The 23,397-nt window shown below is 37.7% G+C and overlaps 1 protein-coding gene across 1 annotated transcript; it reads left to right on the forward strand.

Annotated features, from left to right (window-relative positions):
- Positions 1-965: 965 nt before the first annotated feature.
- Positions 966-22,335, forward strand: LOC144964915 (uncharacterized). The gene is made up of 15 exons (XM_078899704.1): positions 966-1,064; positions 2,134-2,366; positions 3,528-3,595; positions 4,961-6,617; positions 7,295-7,330; positions 8,245-8,403; positions 8,923-9,436; positions 9,962-10,071; positions 11,394-11,453; positions 13,532-13,660; positions 14,576-14,632; positions 15,602-15,815; positions 17,511-17,578; positions 19,708-19,884; positions 21,408-22,335. The coding sequence occupies exons 2-15, from the start codon at positions 2,297-2,299 to the stop codon at positions 21,629-21,631; spliced, it is 3,543 nt and encodes a 1,180-aa protein (XP_078755830.1). The 5' UTR covers positions 966-1,064; positions 2,134-2,296; the 3' UTR covers positions 21,632-22,335.
- Positions 22,336-23,397: the final 1,062 nt, after the last annotated feature.

Here is a 23,397-nt window from a genome sequence, read left to right on the forward strand (position 1 = left end):
CAGTCAGATCAAACTACTCAGTCACTTCTGGTTGGACAGGGGGGGGGGGGGGGGGGGCTCAGAAAAAAAACAACAAACTCACTGACCCCGAGATCTATACCATACCTTAAATAGGGAATGAGTGCGTTGCCCGTTTATCCTGCAGTACTCTGAAAAGTATATATTGATGATGTATTGATGCCCTTTTTTGCTCTTAATTGTTTTGATACCTTGGTTGAATTGTTTTTGTTGTTTTTTTTTTGTTTTTTTTTGTTTTTGTTTTTGTTTTTTAAAGCGCTTTGAGGTTTCGACGAAAGGCGCTATATAAATATGCTTATTATTATTATTATCATTATTATTATTATTATTATTATTATTATTATTATTATTATTATTATTATTATTATTATAATATAATTAATATTATCATTATTATTATTATTATTATTATTATTATTATTATTATTATTATTATTATTATTATTATTATTATTATTATTATTATTATTTTAAAAAATCGTTCGTAATATTTTGGCCAGAAAACTCGAATTTCAAATAAAGATCGAAGAAAATGACCTTCTTCTTCCTAAAAACTTTCAAACCTGGGATTTCTGTGAAGACCCAGGTTTGAGAGTTTTTTGGTAAGATGAGAGTCATTTCAATCGATCGTTATTTGGAGGACGAGTTTTTTTGGCCAAGATCTTAATATGTGTTTTATTTTTTCAGAGTACGGGCAGTATGAAACCCCTATCTGTCATTTAAACAGTAACAGAATTAACGGTAGCGTAGCCTGCGGTTAGTTCTACATAGAGGCTAAGCTGATGTAGTTGTTGGATATATCTATAATGACATGTAATGATCGTTTATGTGGCTATCCTCTCAGCCAAGTACCCAATCCCTGTCTTTGTACAAACAACAGCAAAACAACTTCCGGTCACCATTAGCCAAAGGAAGATAAGAAATACAAATTTCCCCCCTAAACCTTTACAGTGTGTTTAAAATGAATTTCGGACGTACTGACTTTGTAAATCCAACATTCTCTTTGTTAATAACGAAAGTACCATTCTAATAAGGGACTGAATGAAGTGTGTGTTATTTTATCTGATGTTCAAAACATTTAATCATCATTACATAACTTTTGCTTAAGATTATTAACTTATAATATATAACCTGGTGCCTCAAAATGGTATTATGTTGGGATGAACACGAAAGTTAATATTAATTATCAAGCTTAATCTATAAAATTAAAGTTCAAATCAATGCCTTCATTGAAAAAGAGTGATATTTGTGTCTTCTACTTAAAAAAACAAACAAAACAAAAAAACAACATTAATTTACTAATTCTAATCATTTTGACCTGATAGTTATTTTCTATATATAGATCACTCGAACACAATATCGTTTTGAATCAGTGGGCCGCATTCTATATGCACATTTTGGCAGGTCTGATAACCGAACACAATTATAAGTCTGTTTTAACATTGTTGGAATGCGCTGGTTGAGAGTATTTCCATCACAACAATGAGCTCAAAATAATATGAGTTATCAGGCCTGCATATAGGTAAACGTCGGCCACATAGTATATCCTTTATTTATATTTGTATCTATGATGCCATCAATTTAGAATACACGGAATTTCCTAGTGCGTCACTTTTTGTGTATCCAGTAATCGATTCCGTAAGGAGAGCAGTTTGTCTTTACTAGAGACAGAAATTAAATAACAATAGTCAAACGGCATGGAAGCTTCAATTTAATTAACGATCACAGAATAATGTTGACATTTCGGTTTTACCCTTTGTCAACAAAACACGATGACGATGAATGAAACACTAGAACTTTAGTGTTTCATTCATCATGTTTTGTTGGCAAAGGGGAACCCCGAAACGTCCCTATTTCCTGTCTTAGTTGATAAATCTTTGGCAGCCATTCCATTTGACTATTGCTAATTATTCATTAAAGCTTCAAGCAGCAACATTTGTATGACACAAGGAATTTGAGTTTAATAAACTAAACAAAGTTTGTTTTTTAATTGTTTTCTAAATAGATTAGTGAAAACGAAGATCGAATATCAGTTTTTATTACTTAAACGAAGAAGAAGAAAAAAATAATATCGTAATAAGATTAGATCGTTGATTTACTGTTTGATTTTTAGAGGACTACATAAGAATTTGACAATTCTAACCTCATTTACTTGAGTTTATTATTACCATGACAACGATGAAGTCAACTGTTCGTGTTATTATCGTTGATTTACTGTTTGGTTTTTAGAGGACTAAATTATAACAATTTGATAATATAACCTTTGTGACATAAAACGATGGAGTCAAGTGTTCGTGTTATTGTGGCAGTATTCATTGTCTGTTTTGGATTTCTTATATCTGTAAAGGGTAAGTTGTATGATGAGATCTACTCATGGGACAAATAAGGGAGCAGGCACTTTGGGGGTGGGGGCAGCGTGGCTCAGCGGTACGGTGTTTGCTTCGTCCCCGAAAGGTACCGAGTTCGATCACCCGCAGCGGCGCTGTGTGGCCTTGAGCAAGTCACCTCGCCTTAGCTCAATTTGCGGCGCTGTATTGCGGCTGACGCCTGGGTTATTCCAGTCTTCCCTTGGAATAGACCCCAGAGACAAATTTCCCCTATGGGATGAATAAAAGGAATTTTATTTTTTATTTATTTTCTATTTCTTTATTCTTGTTACTGCCGATCGCCTCCTAATCTTCGGACTGGGACGCTTTGGCAGCTTCTCTGATTTGTTGAGTGAGTTACTTCTTTCCACTGATGACGGTCTGCTGCGATGGATCTCAGATGTTCTAAATCCTTTTCACATCTCAGTTCTTGTGTGTCATCTAGGCGCTTGTCATCGAGCAGGCACTGGTGTAAAATGCAGATCTGAGCTAGTGTGTATGAAACAGTGGCAGACAAAACAGAAAGAAAAATCTTTTTTTGTTTAAACATCTAAAAAATGAATCAGCATGTTAACGGCCAGGTACTCATTTTCCACCCGAGTACGGTAAGAGAATGTGAGTAAAGAGCCTTTTCCAAAGACTCAACTATGCGCCACTCAGAGCGGGACTCGAACCTTGTCCCTTCCCGTCCGAAGACGAGTGTCAAACCTCTTGACCACATTAGCCGCACATTTCCCTCAGCAAAGCATTAGGATTTAACTCAGTTTCGTATTTTTGTCTTGTATTTTCATACAATTTTCAATTACCCTGACGAAAAAGAAATAGAAGGGGAAGAGGAAGAAGAAGAAGAAAGAGAAGAAGAAGAAGAAGAAGAAGAAGAAGAAGAAGAAGAAGAAGAAGAAGAAGGAGGAGGAGGAGGAGGAATAGGAAGAGGAGGAGGAATAGGAAGATGAGGAGGAGGAGGAGGAGGAGATGAGGAAGATGAGGAGGAATAGGAAGATGAGGAGGAGGAAGAGGAGGAGGAGAGGAGGGGTAACAATAAAGTTAAGGAGAGAGAAGAGGAGGGTGAGAAGGAAATTAATCGTCACTTTGATAAAAACACAATTAATGAATCTATTTTACCTTCGTCTTTCTTGCTGTCAGCAATGCCCAGAAATAAAAGGTCAATAGAAAAAAGAGGTGCTTTGGGTTCGCTCATTAACATTATGAAGGTGAGGTGAATTTATCATTTTATTAATTAAATTTTGGTTTGTTTGTGGTGCTTTGGTGTTGTTGTTGTTTTCTTCTTTGGGGTGGGGGTTGTGTTGTTTTCGTCTTGCTTTGTATTGTTAGTTTGGTCTTGTTGTTGTTGTTGTTGTTGTTGCTGGGGGTTTTTTTGTGTATGTGTGTGTGATTTAATTTATTTTCGTTTTGTCTTTTGAGCAGGTAAAGGAGCTCGACTTTGATATTGGATGTGTTTTATTAATTTCAATGATGATGATGATGACGACGACGATGACGATAATGATGATGATGATGATATCAATAATAATAATAATAATAATAATAATAATAATAATAATAATAATAATAATAATAATATAATAATAATAATAATAATGTTGATGATGAAGATGATGATGGTGATGATGATGATGATGATGATGACGACGACGATGATGATAATGATGATGATGATGATATCAATAATAATAATAATAATAATATAATAATAATAATAATAATATAATAATAATAATAAAAATGTTAATGATGAGATGATGATGGTGATGATGATGATGATGATGATGATGATGATGATGATGATGATGATGATGACGACGACGATGATGATGATGATGATGATGATGATGATGATGATGATGATGATGATGATGATGATGATAATATGATGTGTTTGTGGTGGTGGTGGTGGTAGTGGATGAATATGAGGAGTAGAAGAAGAAGAAGGAGATGGAGGGGGAGGATGAGGAGGAGGGGGGGAAAGAAGAGGAAGAGGAGGTAAACTGAGATTAAATGAGAAATTAAAAAGCAGAGGTCAAAGAAGAAGAAGAAGAAGAGAAAGAAAAGAAGAGAGAAGAAGAAGAAGAAGAAGAAGAGAAGAAGAAAAGAAGAAGAAGAAGAAGAAGAAGAAGAAGAAGAAGAAGAAGAAGAAGAAAAGAAGAAGAAGAAGAAGAAGAAAAAAGAAGAAAGAAGAAAAAGAAAATGAGAAAGAAGAAGAAGAAGAACAACAACAACGACACAACAATAAGAAAAGGAGGAGGGAGGAAGTGGAGGAGGAGATAACGAACGTGTGGAGAATGATGAGTAGGGGGTAAAGGAGTTTAAAAAACGAAGGGAAAGAGAAGAGAAGGAGGGGAGGGGGCGAATGATGGTTAGAAAATGATATGATGAATGAGACACTTCAGAGCATTGAGAGATCTGTCTCTCTCATTTGTCATTAGTATCTCATTCTTCGCGTTTTGTTGACAAAACGAAAACTCCAAACGTCAATTTCATCTTTATAATATATGTAAAGTGAAGCGTTTGTTCCATTTTAATATTGTTATTCATATATATTATTTTATCATCTTTAGTCTCCAGTGCAACCTGGTGATTTAGACAGGCTGGATATTCCCTCACTCCGACAAGGGCACAGCACTTTGTCAGAATCAGCCAACCATCCCATTCCGCCATTTCAACCTATAAATGACTTCACGAAAGACGACAACGATGACCAGACTCATGGATACACAAGCACCCAAAATGGCCATGGAGGAAGTGGCGTCTTTGTTGGATACTCAACCAATCAGGGAATAGATAATATTCAGTGGGAAGACGTTGGAGGAGCTATGGAAGGAACCAGAGTCGACCTTCTTGGGGAATTCGGCCAAGGTCAAGGTCAAATAGTAAGGAATTTGCCTGGCCTTGTTGATCATAATAATGTTGGTGACAATAGATACACTGAATCGGGCATTAGTCAAAATAAGGATCCGAATCAAGATCGCCATGAAACATTGCAAAACCAGATTCAAAATCATTATCTACAATCAAAGCAACCAGAACAACATACATTTGAAACCCCTAAATTTAACAATGGCCTACAGAGTCACGTTGATACAACAGACAATCATCGAAATGAACATGTACTACAAAATTCCTATAGCCACATACATCAAGTACAACAGCAAAGCAGTCAGAACCAAAAACCTAACCAGGAATATTCAACTCATGACATGTTTGGAAATTCTATACAAGCTGGGGTATCCGAGCCCGGTAGTGGCAGCAGCAATAGCAATATGGCTGTTTCCAATCAGCTCAACCAACAAAGTGCTACAAATTCGCCTTCTCGAGGAATTGTAGATAATTCTCATTATGATCCAACAGCAATAGTTTCTCATAACGGTCAGGTAGATCCGGGTAGTTCAGACTCAAAACAAAACCAACACAATTTCCACAACGTTGTGGCCAATCAACAAAGTCAAAATCTCCTTCAACAGCAGTCTCAAAGCCAGCACCAAAACGAACAGAATCAACAATTAATTCAACAACCACAAAAATCACAAAATCAACAACAAAAACAACAGCAGCAGCAACAACAACAACAACCACAGCGACAAAAACAGCATCAGGGACAAAATGCACCATCCTCGTTTGACATCGATAATCTCAATAATCTTCAAGAGCAGTTAGAAAACCTCGAAAGACTCATATCACAACTAAAAGAGAAACAGAGGATGTTGGAGGAGCAACAGCAGTTACAACTACAGCAAATAGAGCAGAAAGGGCTTCAAGACAACAGCAACCATCACCAACAGAATGCATCCCCGCCAGTGACAACTTCAGAGCCACAAAGTACCACACACCTGCTAAAAGTTGACCCTGAAAATCATGACAACAAAGACCATCCTCTCACAAACAATGACTTTGGCAATTCTGCAGGGCCCCAACTATCTCAAGTTAGTCATAGTCGTCCTGGGCATGAAGAACCTCTATTTGTTGCTGGGGGTGGCGATATTGGGGCACCTAAAGGTGGTAGCCCGACAAGGGAATCGACTACACTAAAACCAAAAACAGAGACCATAAAAACAACAAATAAAATGACGACGGCGAAGCCCGTTGCTATAACAACCATGAGATCTCCATCTACGTCAGTAGCTTCCAGCCAATCAAAAGATTCTGTCGCTGGGTTTGACCCGGAAGTCGTTAATGATTTGGCAAAACAGGAATTCAACCCGTTGAATCCCTTATACGGTAAGATTTAACCATCATTATCTTTTGAAAAGAAAAGGTTTAAGTCGGCGTGTTCATTTATGCAGGTCTGACATCCGAACCCGCCTATGGACCAAGTTTAACCTTCTAATAGACATTATTTTGCGTCATTTTTTGAGATTTCAATTACAACAATGAGCCCATAAGGGATTGGGTTATAAATGCAAGTGGGTTTTAATTAAAACTTTTATATGTGACCTATCGCCTTAATCTGGTGTTAGGTCATTGTGAACTCGATGGCGAAAAGTGAATATAAAGTGAAATGACAAGGAATATGAAATTTTTAATTGTTGAACTTAAGGAAACTGTATTCATTCTCACACCAATAAGGTATATAAATTATAAATCAACCCGTGTATAATGTGTCGACTATCTATTTATTTTTCAAATTTATTTATATATTATATTCATTTCTCTATTTTTCTATCCAATCTATGTATCTATTGACTTCTTTATATATTTATTATTTTGTATCTTTATTAATTTATCTATTAATTTGTTTATCTATTCATTTGTTTATCTATTTATTTATTGATCTATTTTTAATCTATTTATATATCTATTTATTTATCTATCAATTTATCTATTTATCTATTTATTTATAAAAATGACATCCACCGTGGGTTAAATATATCTCATTATTATACTCATTTCAACAGGCGTCGACTTACAACAATACCTTGGCTACCAAACGGGTGAGTGTCCTTTGAAACAGCCAGCCAGTAGGTGTTGAGTTTTATCATTCAAATTTTGACAGGACTAATGAGGAGGGGCTGCGATTTTTAAAAAAACAAAAACAAAAACAGAAAACAATTCTAAGACATTTTGAAAAAAATACTAAGGGAAAAATTCGCTTTTATTAGATTATCTGTTCTAAATAATGAAAAGCAAATCAAAAACAGATCTGACATCCAAATCGGATTCAATAGTCTGATGTCACGTCGCTCAGCAACGGCGGCCATCGCGGTTCTAAACAAAGAAAATCGGTACTTTTTATTCTTCATGCTGACTAGAATTTTTCATATGTTTTGTGATCAGAATATGTAAAAGTCAAAACAAGATAATATTTATAATGTTTTTCTCCTCTGGATACGCTTTTATGCTCGTCGGAGAAATATTTCATAACGGCATCGGCCATTGTTCCGATAGTTTAGAGCCAGTTACTAAGTTACCATGCGTCATTACGAGGGAAGTGACGTCATAACTGTTGAAGCGTATTATAGTTATAGCTTTTTGAAGGGCTTTTTTTTTTAATTGTGGGAAACGTCGATACTCTGTTCACACTTTTGTGAACTTGTGAGAAAATATTTCTGCGATTTTATTGGAACTAGATAGTCAATGTTGGGGTTCATAGTATATTTTTAACAGATAAAAAATGATCTTTTATATAGCGCAGTATCCACAATACCTGCTCAAAATGTCCCTGGCCAACAGCAACACGTAACTTGTAGAACGAGGCATAACGCCTGTTTGGCGATAATACACTTCTTTTCCGACCTTAGAGTTTGAGGAAACATTTCAGTTTGAGGATGAATAAATGGAATTTATTTATTTAGTATTTTAAAATAACCCTAAAATAAGGATTTTTTTTTGTTGGTGTCATCAACAGGGTCTGGCAAGGGAGGCTTTGATGCGACTCGTCTGAACACACAGCTGGCCGAACAAGGCATGCATGGATTCAACCAGGCGAAAGGACCTCACAATGGTGAAGGCAAAGGGAATGCACAACAACCAAACCCAATGACGACCCGAGCCAGGCCGAAAATGGGTAAGAAATTGAGTAAAGGAATAGATGTTATAACTATCACATTATAGGGAGATTTTGGTTGGGGTGTGAAAATGTTCTAAATTATAAAGAAAACGAGTATTATTTCAGATCCTCCAAACCTCCTTGAACACAAAAATAATCATAATGGGATCATGATTGGGATGATGATGATGATAATGATGATGATGATGATGATGATGATGATGATGATGATAAATGATGACAACGACGACGACGACGAAGACGAGACGATGAGATGATGATGATGATGATGATGATGGTGATGATGATGATGATGATGATGATGATAAATGATGACAACGACGACGACGACGAAGACGATGACGATGATGATGATGATGATGATGATGATGATGATGATGATGATGATGATGATGATGATGATGATGATGATGATGATGATGGTCATGATAATTGTTTCTGCCATTTACACTTTTCATTGATCCTTCATATTTACTAATTCGAATCTGTTTTGTTATTGCTATTATTTTTTTTCAGAAAGTACAACAACGCCAAAACCTTTCACCACCACAACAAACCAAAGCATTATCAAAACAAAACCAACAGTCGTTACAGAAGAACCGAGCACTGTTAGTCCTGATGAAGGAGACGAACAAACCAACGTAGCAAAGTCCGATAACCCCAGTAAAGACAAACCCACAGCTCCACCAAGTCAACACGAGACAGATAGACCAATGACTGAGTCACCGCCTTCTTCTTCTTCTTCCCAAAAGCACCAACAGCAGCAACAACTACAAGGACAGCAACAACAGCAACAAGGACAGCAACAACAGCAGGGACAGCAACAACAGCAACAAGGACAACAACAACAGCAACAAGGACAGCAACAACAGCAACAAGAACAGCAACAACAGCAGGGACAGCAACAGCAGCGTCCTTCCTATGGAGACATGGGAGGGGGAGTGAACCTAATGAATCCGTCCAATATGATGGGCATGACGTCATCAGGCAGGCCTGGAATGCCAGGGATCAAACCGGGGGAGATGTTTGGGTGAGTGTAGGATGACGTGTACAAACCAACGTCTGAAAACCCAACAAAATAGCCTATTGTCCATTGTGCGACTATAATATTTGGTCTAGTGGTATGACACTCGCTTTCGGATCGGAAGGTCCTGAGTACGAGCCCCGCTCGGCGCATAGTTGAGTCTTTAGAAAAGGCTCTTTACTCACATTCTCTCACCGTACTCAAGTGTAAAATGAGTACCTGGCCGTTAACAGCGTTGTCTCTGTCGGAAAAAAGGGTAATGTCGCCTAACAGGCGTCATATCTCGTTCTATATGTTAAATGTTGCTGTTGGTTAGGAACCCTTTGTAAAGCGCTTAGAGCACATTATGTGGATATATTGCGCTATATAAAAGCTCCATTTTTTCCCCATTACAACAATGTTAAAACAAGCCCCATGATTACATTCGGTGATAAGACATGCCAATATATGCCAATTCATGAATATTATAAAATAATATGCTAATTATTCTAATGTCGTTTTCATAATATTCGTCCCCATTCCTTATACAAGAGTTGAAAGTCTGACCTCAGACAGTGATGGGTTGTTTGGATCCGGTACTTGGAATAACGGGAAAGAGTCAAGACCTGTCTCTTGGTTCGGAACTAATGGGCCGAATAAAGGTGAGTCAGTCAGCCGTGGAATTTACGAGAATACGCTTCAATAGTCGTAACGTCACTTCCATCGTAATGACACATAGTAACTTAGTAACTGGCTCTAAACTATCGGAACAATGGCGGACGCCCTGATGAAATATTTTTCCGACGAGCACGAAAGCGTATCCAGAGGAAAAAAAATCATTATAAATCTGATCGTGTTTTGACTTTTACACATTCTGATCACAAGACATATGAAAAGTTCTAGCCAGCATGAAGAATAAAAAGTACCGCTTTTCTTTGTTTAGAACCACGATGGCCGCCGTTGCTGGGCGACGTGACATCAGACAATTGAATCCAATTGTAACCCTTCAATTGAAAACGGTATTATATACGAGCGATTTATTAGCTGTATAGAATTGAATTTAGAGGTTTTTTTTAAAACATGAAACCTGAGTTAGGCTCATAATGTTTTATTGAGTAGAAACATTACAATTCCATGCAATGCAAGACTCAAAAGTTTCATAGTTCTGAGCATTTTAATGTCATTCTTTCTTGTTGACATACCTACTTGAAATCTCTTTAAATCGCTTTGAAATAATTTAGTGTGTGTGTGTGTGTGTGTGTGTGTGTGTGTGTGTGTGTGTGTGTGTGTGTGATGCTCTAAATAAATGCTCATTTTTTATCTGCCTTTGATATTTTTTTTTTTTTTTTTTTTTGGTAGACTTTGCAAGGCAATATTCCCTTTTCTTGCAGAATCATAGTCATAATAATTTGTTACTTATCCTGAGACGCCTATAGAGTTATAGCTACACAACCTAGAACGTATCACATACCGATTATGGCTTATATAGGGATTATTTTTTGCTTTAATAATGCTTATGATACATCAGCACAAGTTTTATACCAATAAACAACATTTCTTATCCCTCTCCTTATCAGCCATTTTCAGAATTTTTCCCAAAGCTTCACAACCACCCAACACAAAAACAGACATTTCTAACTCAAACAGAAAAGCAGCAAGCACACTCTATACATAATTTTGTTCAACAATATGAGCTATATAACAGAATGTCAAGTTTTTACAGTTATAGCAAAAAGAAATTAAATCTGGATGAGAAAAGTGACGGTTTCATCGTAACAAATGTGACGATTGTCCAAAAGGTGGTAAGGAGAGGGTTAATCGGCCGTCTACGTGATATATTTACGCGATATGTGATACGTTGTACGTTGAATGTAGTCTGCAGCTATAGCTCTCTAAAATGCAAAGACTATCAAGAATCCCATCATGACGTTGAAATATGAGTATAATAACTCTTAAAGTAGAATATGTCTCTTTTCTGCTCTAGGTTTAACCCGTCCCATCATGGCTAATCCAATGGACCCCATGGGCATCATGAATTCCAGAGGTAAATTCCTTTTATTGTCATCGTCAGCAGCAGTATCTTTTGGCATAATCAAATAACAATACATAGTACATCATAATGTAACTAGTTGCACTATATAAAAGCTAAAGTTTTAATATGGGCGCGGGGGGTGGGGGGTCGACATAATTTCGATATTTGTTACCACTGAAGGTTGCAGTTGTCACGTGACGTCTAAAGCTAGACAGGATGACCGAGATTGACTCAAGCTTACTTGGTCTTAGTTTTCAATATATTTCAAAGTATAAAACATTTCAGTGTTGAAGACATACATGATGAGCTGATCACCAAGCTTGTCTTTTTCAGACAAGCTATTTTTAGTAACACCACACGACCACAATGTATCCTAAATTTTATCAACAATGAGCGATTGGCGCCCAAAAACAAGTAGTCCTTTAGAGCCATGAGGCCCATGGATCGGGATTTTATCCCGGTTTCTAAAGCGTTAAACGGACAGAAACAATTGGATAGGACGCTAGTCTATCGCTAAGTACTTTCCGCCAGATCAAACTGACCCAACTATCCAATCACTGCTGGGTGTACAGAGGGTCGAGGTCATGTAAAAGTAAAAAGCTTGACGCCCTCCCTCGTCAGATATTCTTAGAGGCATTGGGTTTTCTATAAAAATTTGCATAAAAATAAGCAAAACATGTCTGTTTACCAGATAGAAGTATACATAGAATATCACCGCTTTGCATTGGAACGTAATTTTAGGTTTCCGGCTAACGACGGCTACAAGTTGAACAACTACTAAAAGATATTGTCAGTGGAAATTTTCCTGGTTCCATCGCGGGTCTGAGATTTGGTCTCCGTCTCCACGCTCTTGTCGTTCTTGACGTACATTGTCTAAAATATAACGGGTGGAGTGTCCTCTACCAGTTACAATGGGTAGGTGAATAAAAGATGTAGAATACAAAGTGTTTTGAATGGTGATTTACTCGACATTTGTACCTTACGTCCTGGTCCTTGTTGGGACAGTAAGGCTGAAACTGTACTTTTAAAAAAATTGAGCTTTATATAGCGCAATATCCACTAAATGTGCTCAAAGCGCTTTACAAGGGGTCCCTGGTCAACAGCAACATTTAACATGCAGGACGGAACATAACGCCTGGTAGACGATATTACAATTTTTCGGACAAAGACAACGCTGTTAACGGCCAAGCATTCATTTAACACCTGAGTACGGTGAGAGAAAGTGAGTAAAGAGCTTTTTCCAAGGACTCAACTATGCGCCGAGCGCGAGGCTCGAACACAGGACCTTCCGATCCGAAAGCGAGTGTCATACCACTAGGCCACATAGCCCCACACTTCACGCTGCAATCTTTTTCAGTTGGGGCCATGAAGTTCTTCCCTCTATGACTCTTGACTTCTCTGCCCATAGATCATACCTATGTCTATCTTGGCCTTCCAAGCTTTCTTTTCTTTTTCTCTGAGCGTTCCAATTTAGAGCCTGTCTGGTTACATAAGTTGATGATGGGTTCTTTTTCAGGATGTGTCCAATTCAACGTTACTTCCCTTTGTTGGCAAACGATATTATGTCGACGGTGGTAGAGAGTTGTGTCTCGTAATATTTCTTTATTCCGATACATAAGTTCCCCAAAAGGGAAGTTCTCTTCGGCTCGGAATTGCGCTCTGTAGCTCTTTGTTTCCCTAGAATGGCTCTTATGCGACTATGTGGTCTAGTGGTATCACTCTCACCTTCAGATCGGAAGGTCCAGGGTTCGAGATCCACTCAAAGCGACGCATGGTTGAGTCCTTGCTTGGAAAAGGCTCTTGACTCGCATTATCTCACCGTAATCAGGAATAATATCGTTGTCTTTGTCGGAAAAAATGTAATATTGCCTAACATGCGTCATGTTTCGTCCTATATGTTAAGTGTGGCTGTTGGCTAGGGACACCTTATAATGCGCTTTGAGCACGTTTAGTGGATATTGCGCTATATAAATGCTCTAGTTTACACTTTGAAAGGTAGCTGCATAGACAAAGAAAAAGTTGAAAAATTATATCTTTTATTCTGATTCACTGTGATTGGTCCATCTCTCAAATTCTTCTCAAATCTCAAGGAAATCCAAGAACGCGTTCATCTCGGAATGGACGTGGAGGACGTGAAAACATCAACAATGCGGGAAACACAAACAGCGGCGACAGTAACAAGGGAAGCAACTCCAATAACAATAACAACAACAATATTGGTAACTATGAAATAAAACTTACGTTTACAATAATATGTCTAATTTCTTTTTTTTTTTTTCAATTATATAAAAGAAATAGAAAGGGAAGGAGCAAAAATTCGGGTTGTAATGGCAAGAAATGATAACTATAATATTCTGCTTTATTTCAATATGTGACCAATCGCCTCAAAACAATTAGTATTTCGATCTAGATTAGGTGCTACATTTAATCAACAATATATAATATCATGAAACTAGGCTTAGATTTAAACTGTTTATTGTGTAGAATGAATTTATAGTCTCAAACTAAAAAAGACTATTATCTATTTTTTATGATAATATCAAATCTAAATTTCCATTTGCTTTAAGGCATCTGCTTCATCCCAATATAAATACGTTAGCGGATTGAGATGCTGGGTCACATATATAAAGTCTGGCTTGTCACTTACTCGTAGATGTAGCGTTGTGAGTTGCATTTTTCAGTGAAAAATTTGGACACTAATTGATTCGACTTGTTGTGCCCTCTCTCTCTCTCTCTCTCTCTCTCTCTCTCTCTCTCTCTCTCTCTCTCTCTCTCTCTCTCTCTCTCTCTCTCTCTCTTCCTTTCTTTCTTTCTTTCTTTCTTTTTCTCTCACATTCTCTCTCTCTCACTTTCTCTCTCTCTCTTTTTCTCTCCCCCCCCCCCCCCGCTCTCTTCCTCTGCCTGTCTCTCTCTCTCTCTCTCTCTCTCTCTCTCTCTCTCTCTCTCTCTCTCTCTCTTTCTCTTTTTCTCTCTCTCTCTTCATCTCTCTCTCTTTCTCTCTCTCTATCTCTCTCTCTGTCCTCTCTCTCTCTCTCTCTCTCTCTCTCTATATATATATATATATATATATAATATATATATATATATATATATATATATATTCACTGTCCATCTGTCTATTCACTTTTTTACAGATTTTGTCAAAGCTGGATATTTTGGTTTTGATCCAAACAAGTTTTCGTATCAGCCAGGTGAGGCGGAAAAACTCTTTATTTTAGAGGTGTCTGCATATATATATATATATATATATATATATATATATATATATATATATATATATATATATATATATATATATATATATATATATATATTCGGGATGTTCTATCCAAGATGGAAGTCTTTACATTTTGGGGGATTAAAGGATAGTTGCCATTTCTCACTTGAGTGAAACAAGGCATAGAGATATCATTTACAAGACTTGAGAAAAGTTTCCGCGAGGACGAGAGACGCATGCGCACAACCAACATGACGTTCTCTCTCTAATAACAAATGACGCCGATGACGTCACAGACTATGGGTGACGTCCAATCAAGGGACGCTACTCTTCCGTTAATCTCATTCCCTATACAAGTTTGTAACATCGGCAAATAATTTGGAAGAAAATTGCCAGGAAATTCATTAGTACACATTATAAGATGCGGCTATTTGGTCTAGTGGTATGACGCTCGCTTTCGGATCGGAAGGTCCTGGGTTTGAGCCTCGTTCGGCGCATAGTTGAGTCCTTGGAAAAGGCTCTTTACTCACGTTCTCTCGCCGTACTCGGGTTAACAGCGCTGTCTCTGTCCGGAAAAAAGTGTAATATCGCCTAGCAGGCAGCATGTCCGTCCTACATGTTAAGTGTTGCTATTGACCAGGGACCCTTGTAAAGTGCATTGAACACGTTTAGTGGATATTGCGCTATATAAAAAGCTCAAAGCTCAAAAATAAGTGGTGCTTGCACATAACCCTGGATGGCGCCACGCTCTACTTTACCTAAATTTGATGACCCGTTTTCAACAACGACTTTCTGTTTACGATGAGTGAGAAAAGACCTTATCCCATCAATTACGTTATCACTATTAATAACATAAGCTTATATTATAGTACATAATACCGTATTGAGGCGATTGATCACATATGGTTTTCTCTATCTTTTCTATTCCACAAAACCACATCAGCCGATGCCAATATGAACAATGGTTTGGGAGGGTGCTGTTCCATAACCCAGACAAACTCCGGATCTTCTTCTTCCGGTGGCTCACGCGTCACCACCTCCAACCAATCGCCAGGACACAAGATTGCGTCTGGTGGTAAGAATAAGGGCATCCTTCTGGAGACATCTTCGGAGTTTGGCAACACGGCCACTCGTACGTCTGAAACAGATTATTACAGGTGAGAACTGTTTCATGTCATGTGTATCTTGTGAGGTCAAGTGGTCCAGTGGTATGACACTCGCTTTCGGGTCGGAAGGTCCTGTTTTTGTTTTTGTTTTTAAGGGTTTTACGGCGCTTCCAACGCATTTAGGTTATATCAGCGCCAGTAAAAAGGAAGAAAATGGGATAGTAAAAAAATTAAAGCACCCAAGAAAAAGTAAGACGTAAGGGAACTAGGAACAAATGGGGATCAGATGTAGATTCCAAGAGCATACCACCAATGTACTTAGTTTGAGATCACCTATAAGCCTCATCCGGACACAAGCACAAAATCCAACAAAGAGGGATACACTCAAATGCTTACATTATACATTGAAAATAACAATTATAATAATACATAACAGAGAGATGATTTACAAGGAAAAAAACATCATCTCCAAAAACAATAACTATGCATTTGACTGTTTCCCTCCGAGCTAGGACTCCGGCCAGGGCCAGGATAAAACCAAGTAATCTCATTTCAAGACAAAGACAGAAAGCATGTTGGAAAACAGTTATAAGGGGATAGAAGACACAGTATGTACCCCCCTGCCCACTATGGGAGGTCAGGAACCCCACCCAGGGAAGGTCCTGGGTTCGAGCCTCGCTCGGCGCATATTTGAGTCCTTGAAGAAGCTAGGCTTTTTACTCACATTCTCTCATCGTACTCAGGTGTAAAATGAGTAACTTGGCCTTTGAACAGTGCTGTCTCTGTCGGAATAAATTGTAATTTCGCCTAAAAGACGTCATGTCTCGTTCTATATGTTACGTGTTGCTGTTGGTCAGGGATCATTTGTAAAGCGCTTTGAGCATGTTTAGTGGATATTGCGCTATATAAAAGCTCGTTTTTGTTTGGGTTTTTTTTTCTTTTTTTAAATCTTCTGATGATCAGATGTGACCCGTCGTCTCAAAGCGGGATAAACTGAAAACGGAATGTATAGCCACAAAATGAAAAGCAGTCCTACGGTGCAGCCGGAGTTTATCCCGGTTTCTTTAGAGTGAAGCGAACAATAGCAATTAACTGTTTGCCTTTCGAAAGGACGCTAGTTTATCTAAAAGTACATTCCGCCAAGTCTATCAGATCCAGCTACCCAATTACTTCTGGGTGGACGGGAAAAAAATCTCGACTTCATCCGGGATCGATCCCCGCCCCTTTAGGTGTGAAGCGAGTGCTCTTCCAATTGAACTATCGGGACTCTTTTGTTTATTTTCTCTTCATTATTGTGGAGCGAAGTGGCCGAGTGGTTAAGGCATTGCACCGTGACCCAGAAGGTCCCGGGTTCGAGCTCACCAAAGAAAAAAAAAACCACGTTGATTCGGTTAACTTAAATACTCAGGGAAATTAATTTTGTTTTGTTTTGTTTAATTTGGCCAGAATACTCGTCCTTCAAATATCGACCGATTTAAATGACTCACCTGGCAAAAACTTTCAAACCTGGGACTTCGATGTTATTTTTTAATGTTTTTTTTTCCCGGCGGGGTGGGGGGGGGGGGGGGTTGGGGATCTTTTTTTATTGCACGTTTTGTTTTGTTTTTTGCCTTTTCTATGTGTGTGTGTGTGTGTGTGTGTGTGTGTGTGTGTGCGTGTTTGTGTAAGTTTGTTTTGTTTCGCATTTCTTTTTAGTCTAATGCTGTTAAGCTGAATTCTATTATACCCACTAATACTTTCTAACAGTCAGCGTGGATTGACCAATGCAATCAAAGTAAGTGACCAGGGCATGGACTGGGCAGGACAATGGCCAGGTGAGTTACATTATTGACGTTTATATTACCCAACAATAGAAGGGGGGAAAACGAGAGCATTATCCACTAAAAGAGCTCAAAGCGCTTTACATGGGGTCCCAAGTCAAAAGGCAACATTTAACACGTAGGAGGAGACATGACATTATTTTTTTTCGCCAGAGACAATGCTACTACCGGTCGGGTATTCATTTTACAATGAGTAAAGAGTAGAATCATTTACAAAGACTCCCTCCTAGAGCGAGACTCGAACCAGGAACCTTCAGGTCTGAAGGCGAGTGCCATACCACAAGACCATAAATCCGCAAACATACACAGTAACGTGGATTATCAATACTACGTATTTAATACTAATTAGCAACGTCTCAGCAGTCAACAGTTTCTCATTTTACAAGTTACAAGACTCTATATCATCTAATGGGCTAATCTAATTTCGTCATCTTGTGACGCGAAATGTGACCAATCATCTCATAACGGTACAATATTCCCTGGATTCAAACACGAGAAACCAAAAAGCGGGCTGGAATCACAGCGTACTGAAATCCGATGTTCATTGGAGGTAGCCAAGACATTTGGTCACCGAGCTCCAGCGTGTCGTATTGTAAAGCGTGCTGAAACCCGATGCTCACGGGACGTAACCAATAAATTCAGTTAAAAAAAAAACCAAAAAAACTGAGCTTTATATAGCGCAATATCCACTAATGTGCTCAAAGGGGTCCCTGGTCAACAGCAACATTTAACATGTAGGAGGGGACATGCCGCCTATTAGGCGATAATACAATTTTTCGAACAAAGACACCGCTGTTAACGGCCAGGTACTCATTTTACACATGAGTACGGTGAGAGAATGTGAGTAAAGAGCCTTTTCCATGGACTCAACTATGCGCCGAGCGAGGCTAGAACCCAGGACCTCGGAAAGCGAGTGTCATACCACTAGACCACATAGCCGCATAGTAACCCAGCTCCAACGTGTCGTATTGTAAAGCGTGCTGAAATCCGATGTTCATTGGAGGTAACCAATACATTTGGTCACCCAGCTCTAGCGTTATTGTAGAACGTGTTGGAATTCGGGTTGCTAGAATATGTATTATGTAAGGGTGAACCTGTTACGCCTGATAGAATTTAAGTTAAAATAAGTGTCATGATTGAGGAAAATGAATTTAGTTTCTTAAAATTCTAATATATATATAATATATATATGTATATATATATATATATATATATATATATATATATATATATATATTTATATATATATATATTTATATATTATATATATATATATATATATATATATATATATATTATATATATATCCTAATTTTGATTACAATTTTACTTTTTTACTTAAATTTATCAAACGTGCTCATTCCGACACAATACCAGATTAAAACAGTAAATCACAAATACACTTTGAATAGCCAACGATTGTTATTCGCTGTTTGAGGCGTTTAAAAAATAACTGATGAAGTGTACATGAAACAGTGCCAGCCAAATCAAAAAGAAAAATACAACAAAAATAAAATAAACAAAGAAAAAAAATCAGCCTGCTGCTACTGGGTGCGGCTATGTGGTCTTATGGTATGACACTCACTTTCGGATCGGAAGGTCCTGGGTTCGAGCCTCGCTCAGCGCATAGTTCAGTCATTGGAAAAGGCTCTTTACTCACATTGTCTCACCGTACTCAGGTGTAAAATGAGTACCTGGCCGTTAACAGCGTTGTCCCTGTCCGAAAAAAAATTTGTAAATTCGCCTAACAGGCGTCATGTTTCGTTCTACATGTTAAATGTTGCTGTTGGCCAGGGACCCTTGTAAAGCGCTTTGAGCAAGTCTAGTGGATATTGCGCTCTATAAAAGTTCATTTACTGGGTATCGAACCTCAGACCTCCTGATTCGTTAATCAGAAGGTCTGAGGTTCTCCTCTGTCGACGCATGCTGATTTTTGGGGGGTGTGGGTTTTGTTTGTTTTAATACTTTTCTCTCTGATTTGTTTGGCACTGTTGTTTCATGTAAACTTTTTCCGGTTTTAAAAATATTACGTCTCCCTAATTATATGTCACCAAAAAAAAATAACGTAGTTTTGTTGGGTTTTTTCAATTTAAAAAAAGTGTTTGGATTTGTTCCTAATACAGGAGTAAGCAAAACCGCCTCTGAAGACGGGCTCGCATCGAAAGACGGAGGCAATGCTTTGTCGGCCCTCGTGTCCAAAATTGGTGTTGAAGACAAAAGTGTGGTGTCATCTCAAGGTCAAGCCAGTGAATCACATGACAAGATAGACTGGGATGGAAGTTGGCGGGAAAATTGGCCAGGTAAAAAGGGTTTTCTTAATTTATTGTTTTCTTCATTTGTTTTTTTGTTTTTTGTTTTTGTTGGTTTGTTTGTTCATTTATTTCAACAAGTTCGTGAGGGAGTTCTTTCCACAAATGAACGGCCGAGGGAAAGAATGTTTGCTTTGTTGGTTTGTAAAGGTTTTAGTTTACGGCGCTTGCGACACATAATTTAGGTCATATCAGTGCCAGTAAAAATAGAAGGAAAAAATGGGACAGTAAAACGAATTCTATAATAAATAAAGCACCAAAGAAAAAGTAAGAATAGGGGGACAAATTATAGGTTCAAATAGGGAACATATTATGTAAATTTCAAGAGTCCAATTATTTAGATTGAGATCACCTAAAAGTCTCATCTAGACACCAGTAAAGGATCCCACCGAGAGGAATACATTCAAATGCTTACAGAATATGTCAAAAACAGAAAACAGAACTAACAATACATAACAGAGAGATGATTTACACGAAAAAAAATCTTCCAAACAAACACTGAATATCTGATTGTTTCCCTCACTCTTTGGCCTTTGTGATTAATAACATTTTGTTTGTTTGTTTTTAAGGGTTTTACGGCGCTTGCAACACATTAAGGTCATATCAGCGCCAGTAAAAAGGAAGAAAATGGGATAGTAAAAAGCTCTAGAATTACAATTAAAGCACAAAAGAAAAGGTAAGACAAAGGGGAATTGGTTCAAATAGGGAACAGATGTAGATTCCAAGAGCACACCGTCAAAGTACTTAGTTTGAGATCACCTAAAAGTCTCACCCAGACACAACTAAGAGGAATACACTCAAATGTTTACCAATCATATAATATAATATGTAAACTAAACATAATACAATGCATAATAGAGAGATGATTTACAAGGAAAAAAATATCATCTCCCAAAACAATAAATATACATTCGACTGCGTCCCTCCCAGCCAAGGAACTCCGGCAAGGATCAGGACAAAACTAAGTAATCTCATTCCAAGACAATGACAGGAAACAATTGGAAAACGGGTATGGGGGATAGAAGACACAGCATGTACCTCCCTGCCCACTATGGGAGGTCAGGATCCCCACCTCGTGATTAATAACAATATAGCCGACGTTAAACTAACGTTGACCAATCACGGAACAGAGGAGTCGACTAATAGCCAACCAAAGTCAAGGGACGGCGAAGGGACTTCCGGCTGGGATTCCCATTTCTCCAATACATGGAAAGTCAGATAAAATTTGATTGAGCGTTTGAAACTAATCGTTTCAAAACGCAAAGGCCAGAACAAAACCAAGCAATCCCATTCCAAAACCAAGACAAAAAGCAACTCGGAAAACAGATATAAGGGATAGAAGACAAAGCAAGTGACCTCCTGCCCACCGTGGAGGTGTCAGAAAGAGTGTAGACGGATGTCTGTTCTTGAAATTTAAATTGAAATTTCTTGTCGTGTCCTATTGTTAGACTAAATCTTTTTTTTTTTTTAAATAAAAAAGAGTATTTATAATTTCATTATTTTTTCCCCTCCAGGGTTAGAAGACAAAGTAGCGAGTCAGGTCCAATCAGGTCGAGGTCATGACAACGAGATAGGAGATGCTTTGACCTCAGTGATTAATAACAATATGGCCGACGATAAACAAACGTTGACCAATCACGGAACAGAGGAGTCGGCCAACAGCCAATCAAAGTCAAGGGATGGCGAAGGGACTTCCGGCTGGGATTCCCATTTCTCCAATACATGGAAAGTCAGATAAAATTTGATTGAGCGTTTGAGACCAAGCGTTTCAAAACGGTATTATACATCTAGTGCATTATTTGCGGGTCTGATAGCCGATCAAAATTATGGGCCTGATTTAACATTGCTGTTAGGGACAATAGTTTGCGTTGGTTTGAGATTATTTCCTTTTACAACAATGAGCCCATAACAATTTGGGTTATCAGACTTGCAAATAAGTACACGTCGGCCGGAGTGAAACAGACATCAAAAGGTGGATTTATAGTTAAAATAACCAGATACATGACGTTCTAGTATTTCACACTGTAAGAAGCTATATGTGTCCCACTGCCTTTAAACGGTATCATATCGGTATGATTTAGATGCTAAAAATGTAGATTATCTATTATCATGACAAACATAAAATTTCACATTTCTGGTCATTCCAACGTTAAAATCATTTTTAATTTAATTTAATTTTTGGGGGGGTATTTGTTTTATATTGACATTAATACCGTTTTGAGGCAATGGGTCACATGTTCATTTTCTTCAGTTAAACTTAGCCCAAGTCTCATTATTGTGGTTATAACTTAAATAAATCTAACTTGGGGCAGTGGGTCTCATTCTTACAAATCGTCTAAAAACGGAATTATGTTCTTGTTAACCCGATGCTTAAAATAGAATTTTGTGTTGAACTTGTGATATTTGAAATGAAATAAATCCCGTTATTGGTGAGAGTACGTTTTATTAAAACTTCAAAATAATCAATTTCTTTTGACTCAAAACCACGTGCACTTATTTGCAGGTCTGATAACCCAATTCTTTATGGGCCCATTGTTGTAATGGAAATTTCAAAAAAATGACGCAAAATATAGTCCATTACAACAATGTTAACACTCTCCTTACCACCTGCAGCAAAATCGTCACATTTGTAACGACACAATATACATTTTTCTTGTTCACATTTATTTTGTACATCATAAACTTTGAAGAATGGTCTTTGTTTAATTAATAAGAACATAAAGTTGTTTTGTAGAGAGCTTGTTTGAGTTTAAAGAATCAATTTTTCTGCTGGGTAAGCCTGCCATTTTGGGAAAATACTGAAAATGGTCGGTAAGGGGATAATTAAACTAGGCCCATAAGTGGGCTTGGATGTCAGTCAGACATGTGTTCACGTCGCCCCAAACTCAATTTTCTTCATCTGGTTCATTCCGACATAATACAAGATTGATACGATGGGTCACGTTTAAATATACATTACAAAATAAAGCCAAAAAAAACAACCAAAAAACATAATCACTTACATGCTTATTCAGTGGAGTTTCTGCAAAGTCAACTTCTGCTTGAACTCACTCAATCCTAGAGACTTTTTCTACTTTTCAAAATTGGAAAAAATGTATTAAAAATGAGCATGTACATAGATAGTTTTATTCAACTATCATTGAGATGCAAAAGCTAACTATGCCTACAATTTGTCTCAGAAAAATGTATTAGGCATGGGGTAAAAGTAACTCTGGGTAAACTACGGGTATTGTCAGTGTTAGGGTTGAGTGAGTTTAAAAAGTCAACAGCTCTTGTTGGTCCCAAATGTTTTGTTCTTTATCGATGAGTGTTCCATTGATAATGTTAATGATGATATGCAATGGAGAAAATGTTGCTGCTTGAAGCTCGAATGAAGAAAATAACGATAAGTATTGAAATGTAAGCTCCAATTTATTAAACGAAGATGGATACTGTGGACGTTTCGGGTTTCCCCTTTATCAACAAAGCAATTTATCATTCATCGTGTTTTGTTGATAAAGGGGA

Source organism: Berghia stephanieae, chromosome 1 (assembly GCF_034508935.2).
Source record: "Berghia stephanieae isolate SIO BIC M18660-M18661 chromosome 1, UCSD_Bste_1.3, whole genome shotgun sequence".
Taxonomy (NCBI): Eukaryota; Metazoa; Mollusca; class Gastropoda; order Nudibranchia; family Aeolidiidae; genus Berghia; species Berghia stephanieae.

Bases quoted from the DNA above. Each gene is read 5' to 3' on its own strand.
- LOC144964915 (XM_078899704.1), top strand. From the start codon at position 2,297: ATGGAGTCAAGTGTTCGTGTTATTGTGGCAGTATTCATTGTCTGTTTT. The intron at 6,618-7,294 runs GTAAGATTTAAC...TCATTTCAACAG, and splicing joins CCCGTTGAATCCCTTATACG to GCGTCGACTTACAACAATAC. The intron at 10,072-11,393 runs GTGAGTCAGTCA...TTTCTGCTCTAG, and splicing joins AACTAATGGGCCGAATAAAG to GTTTAACCCGTCCCATCATG.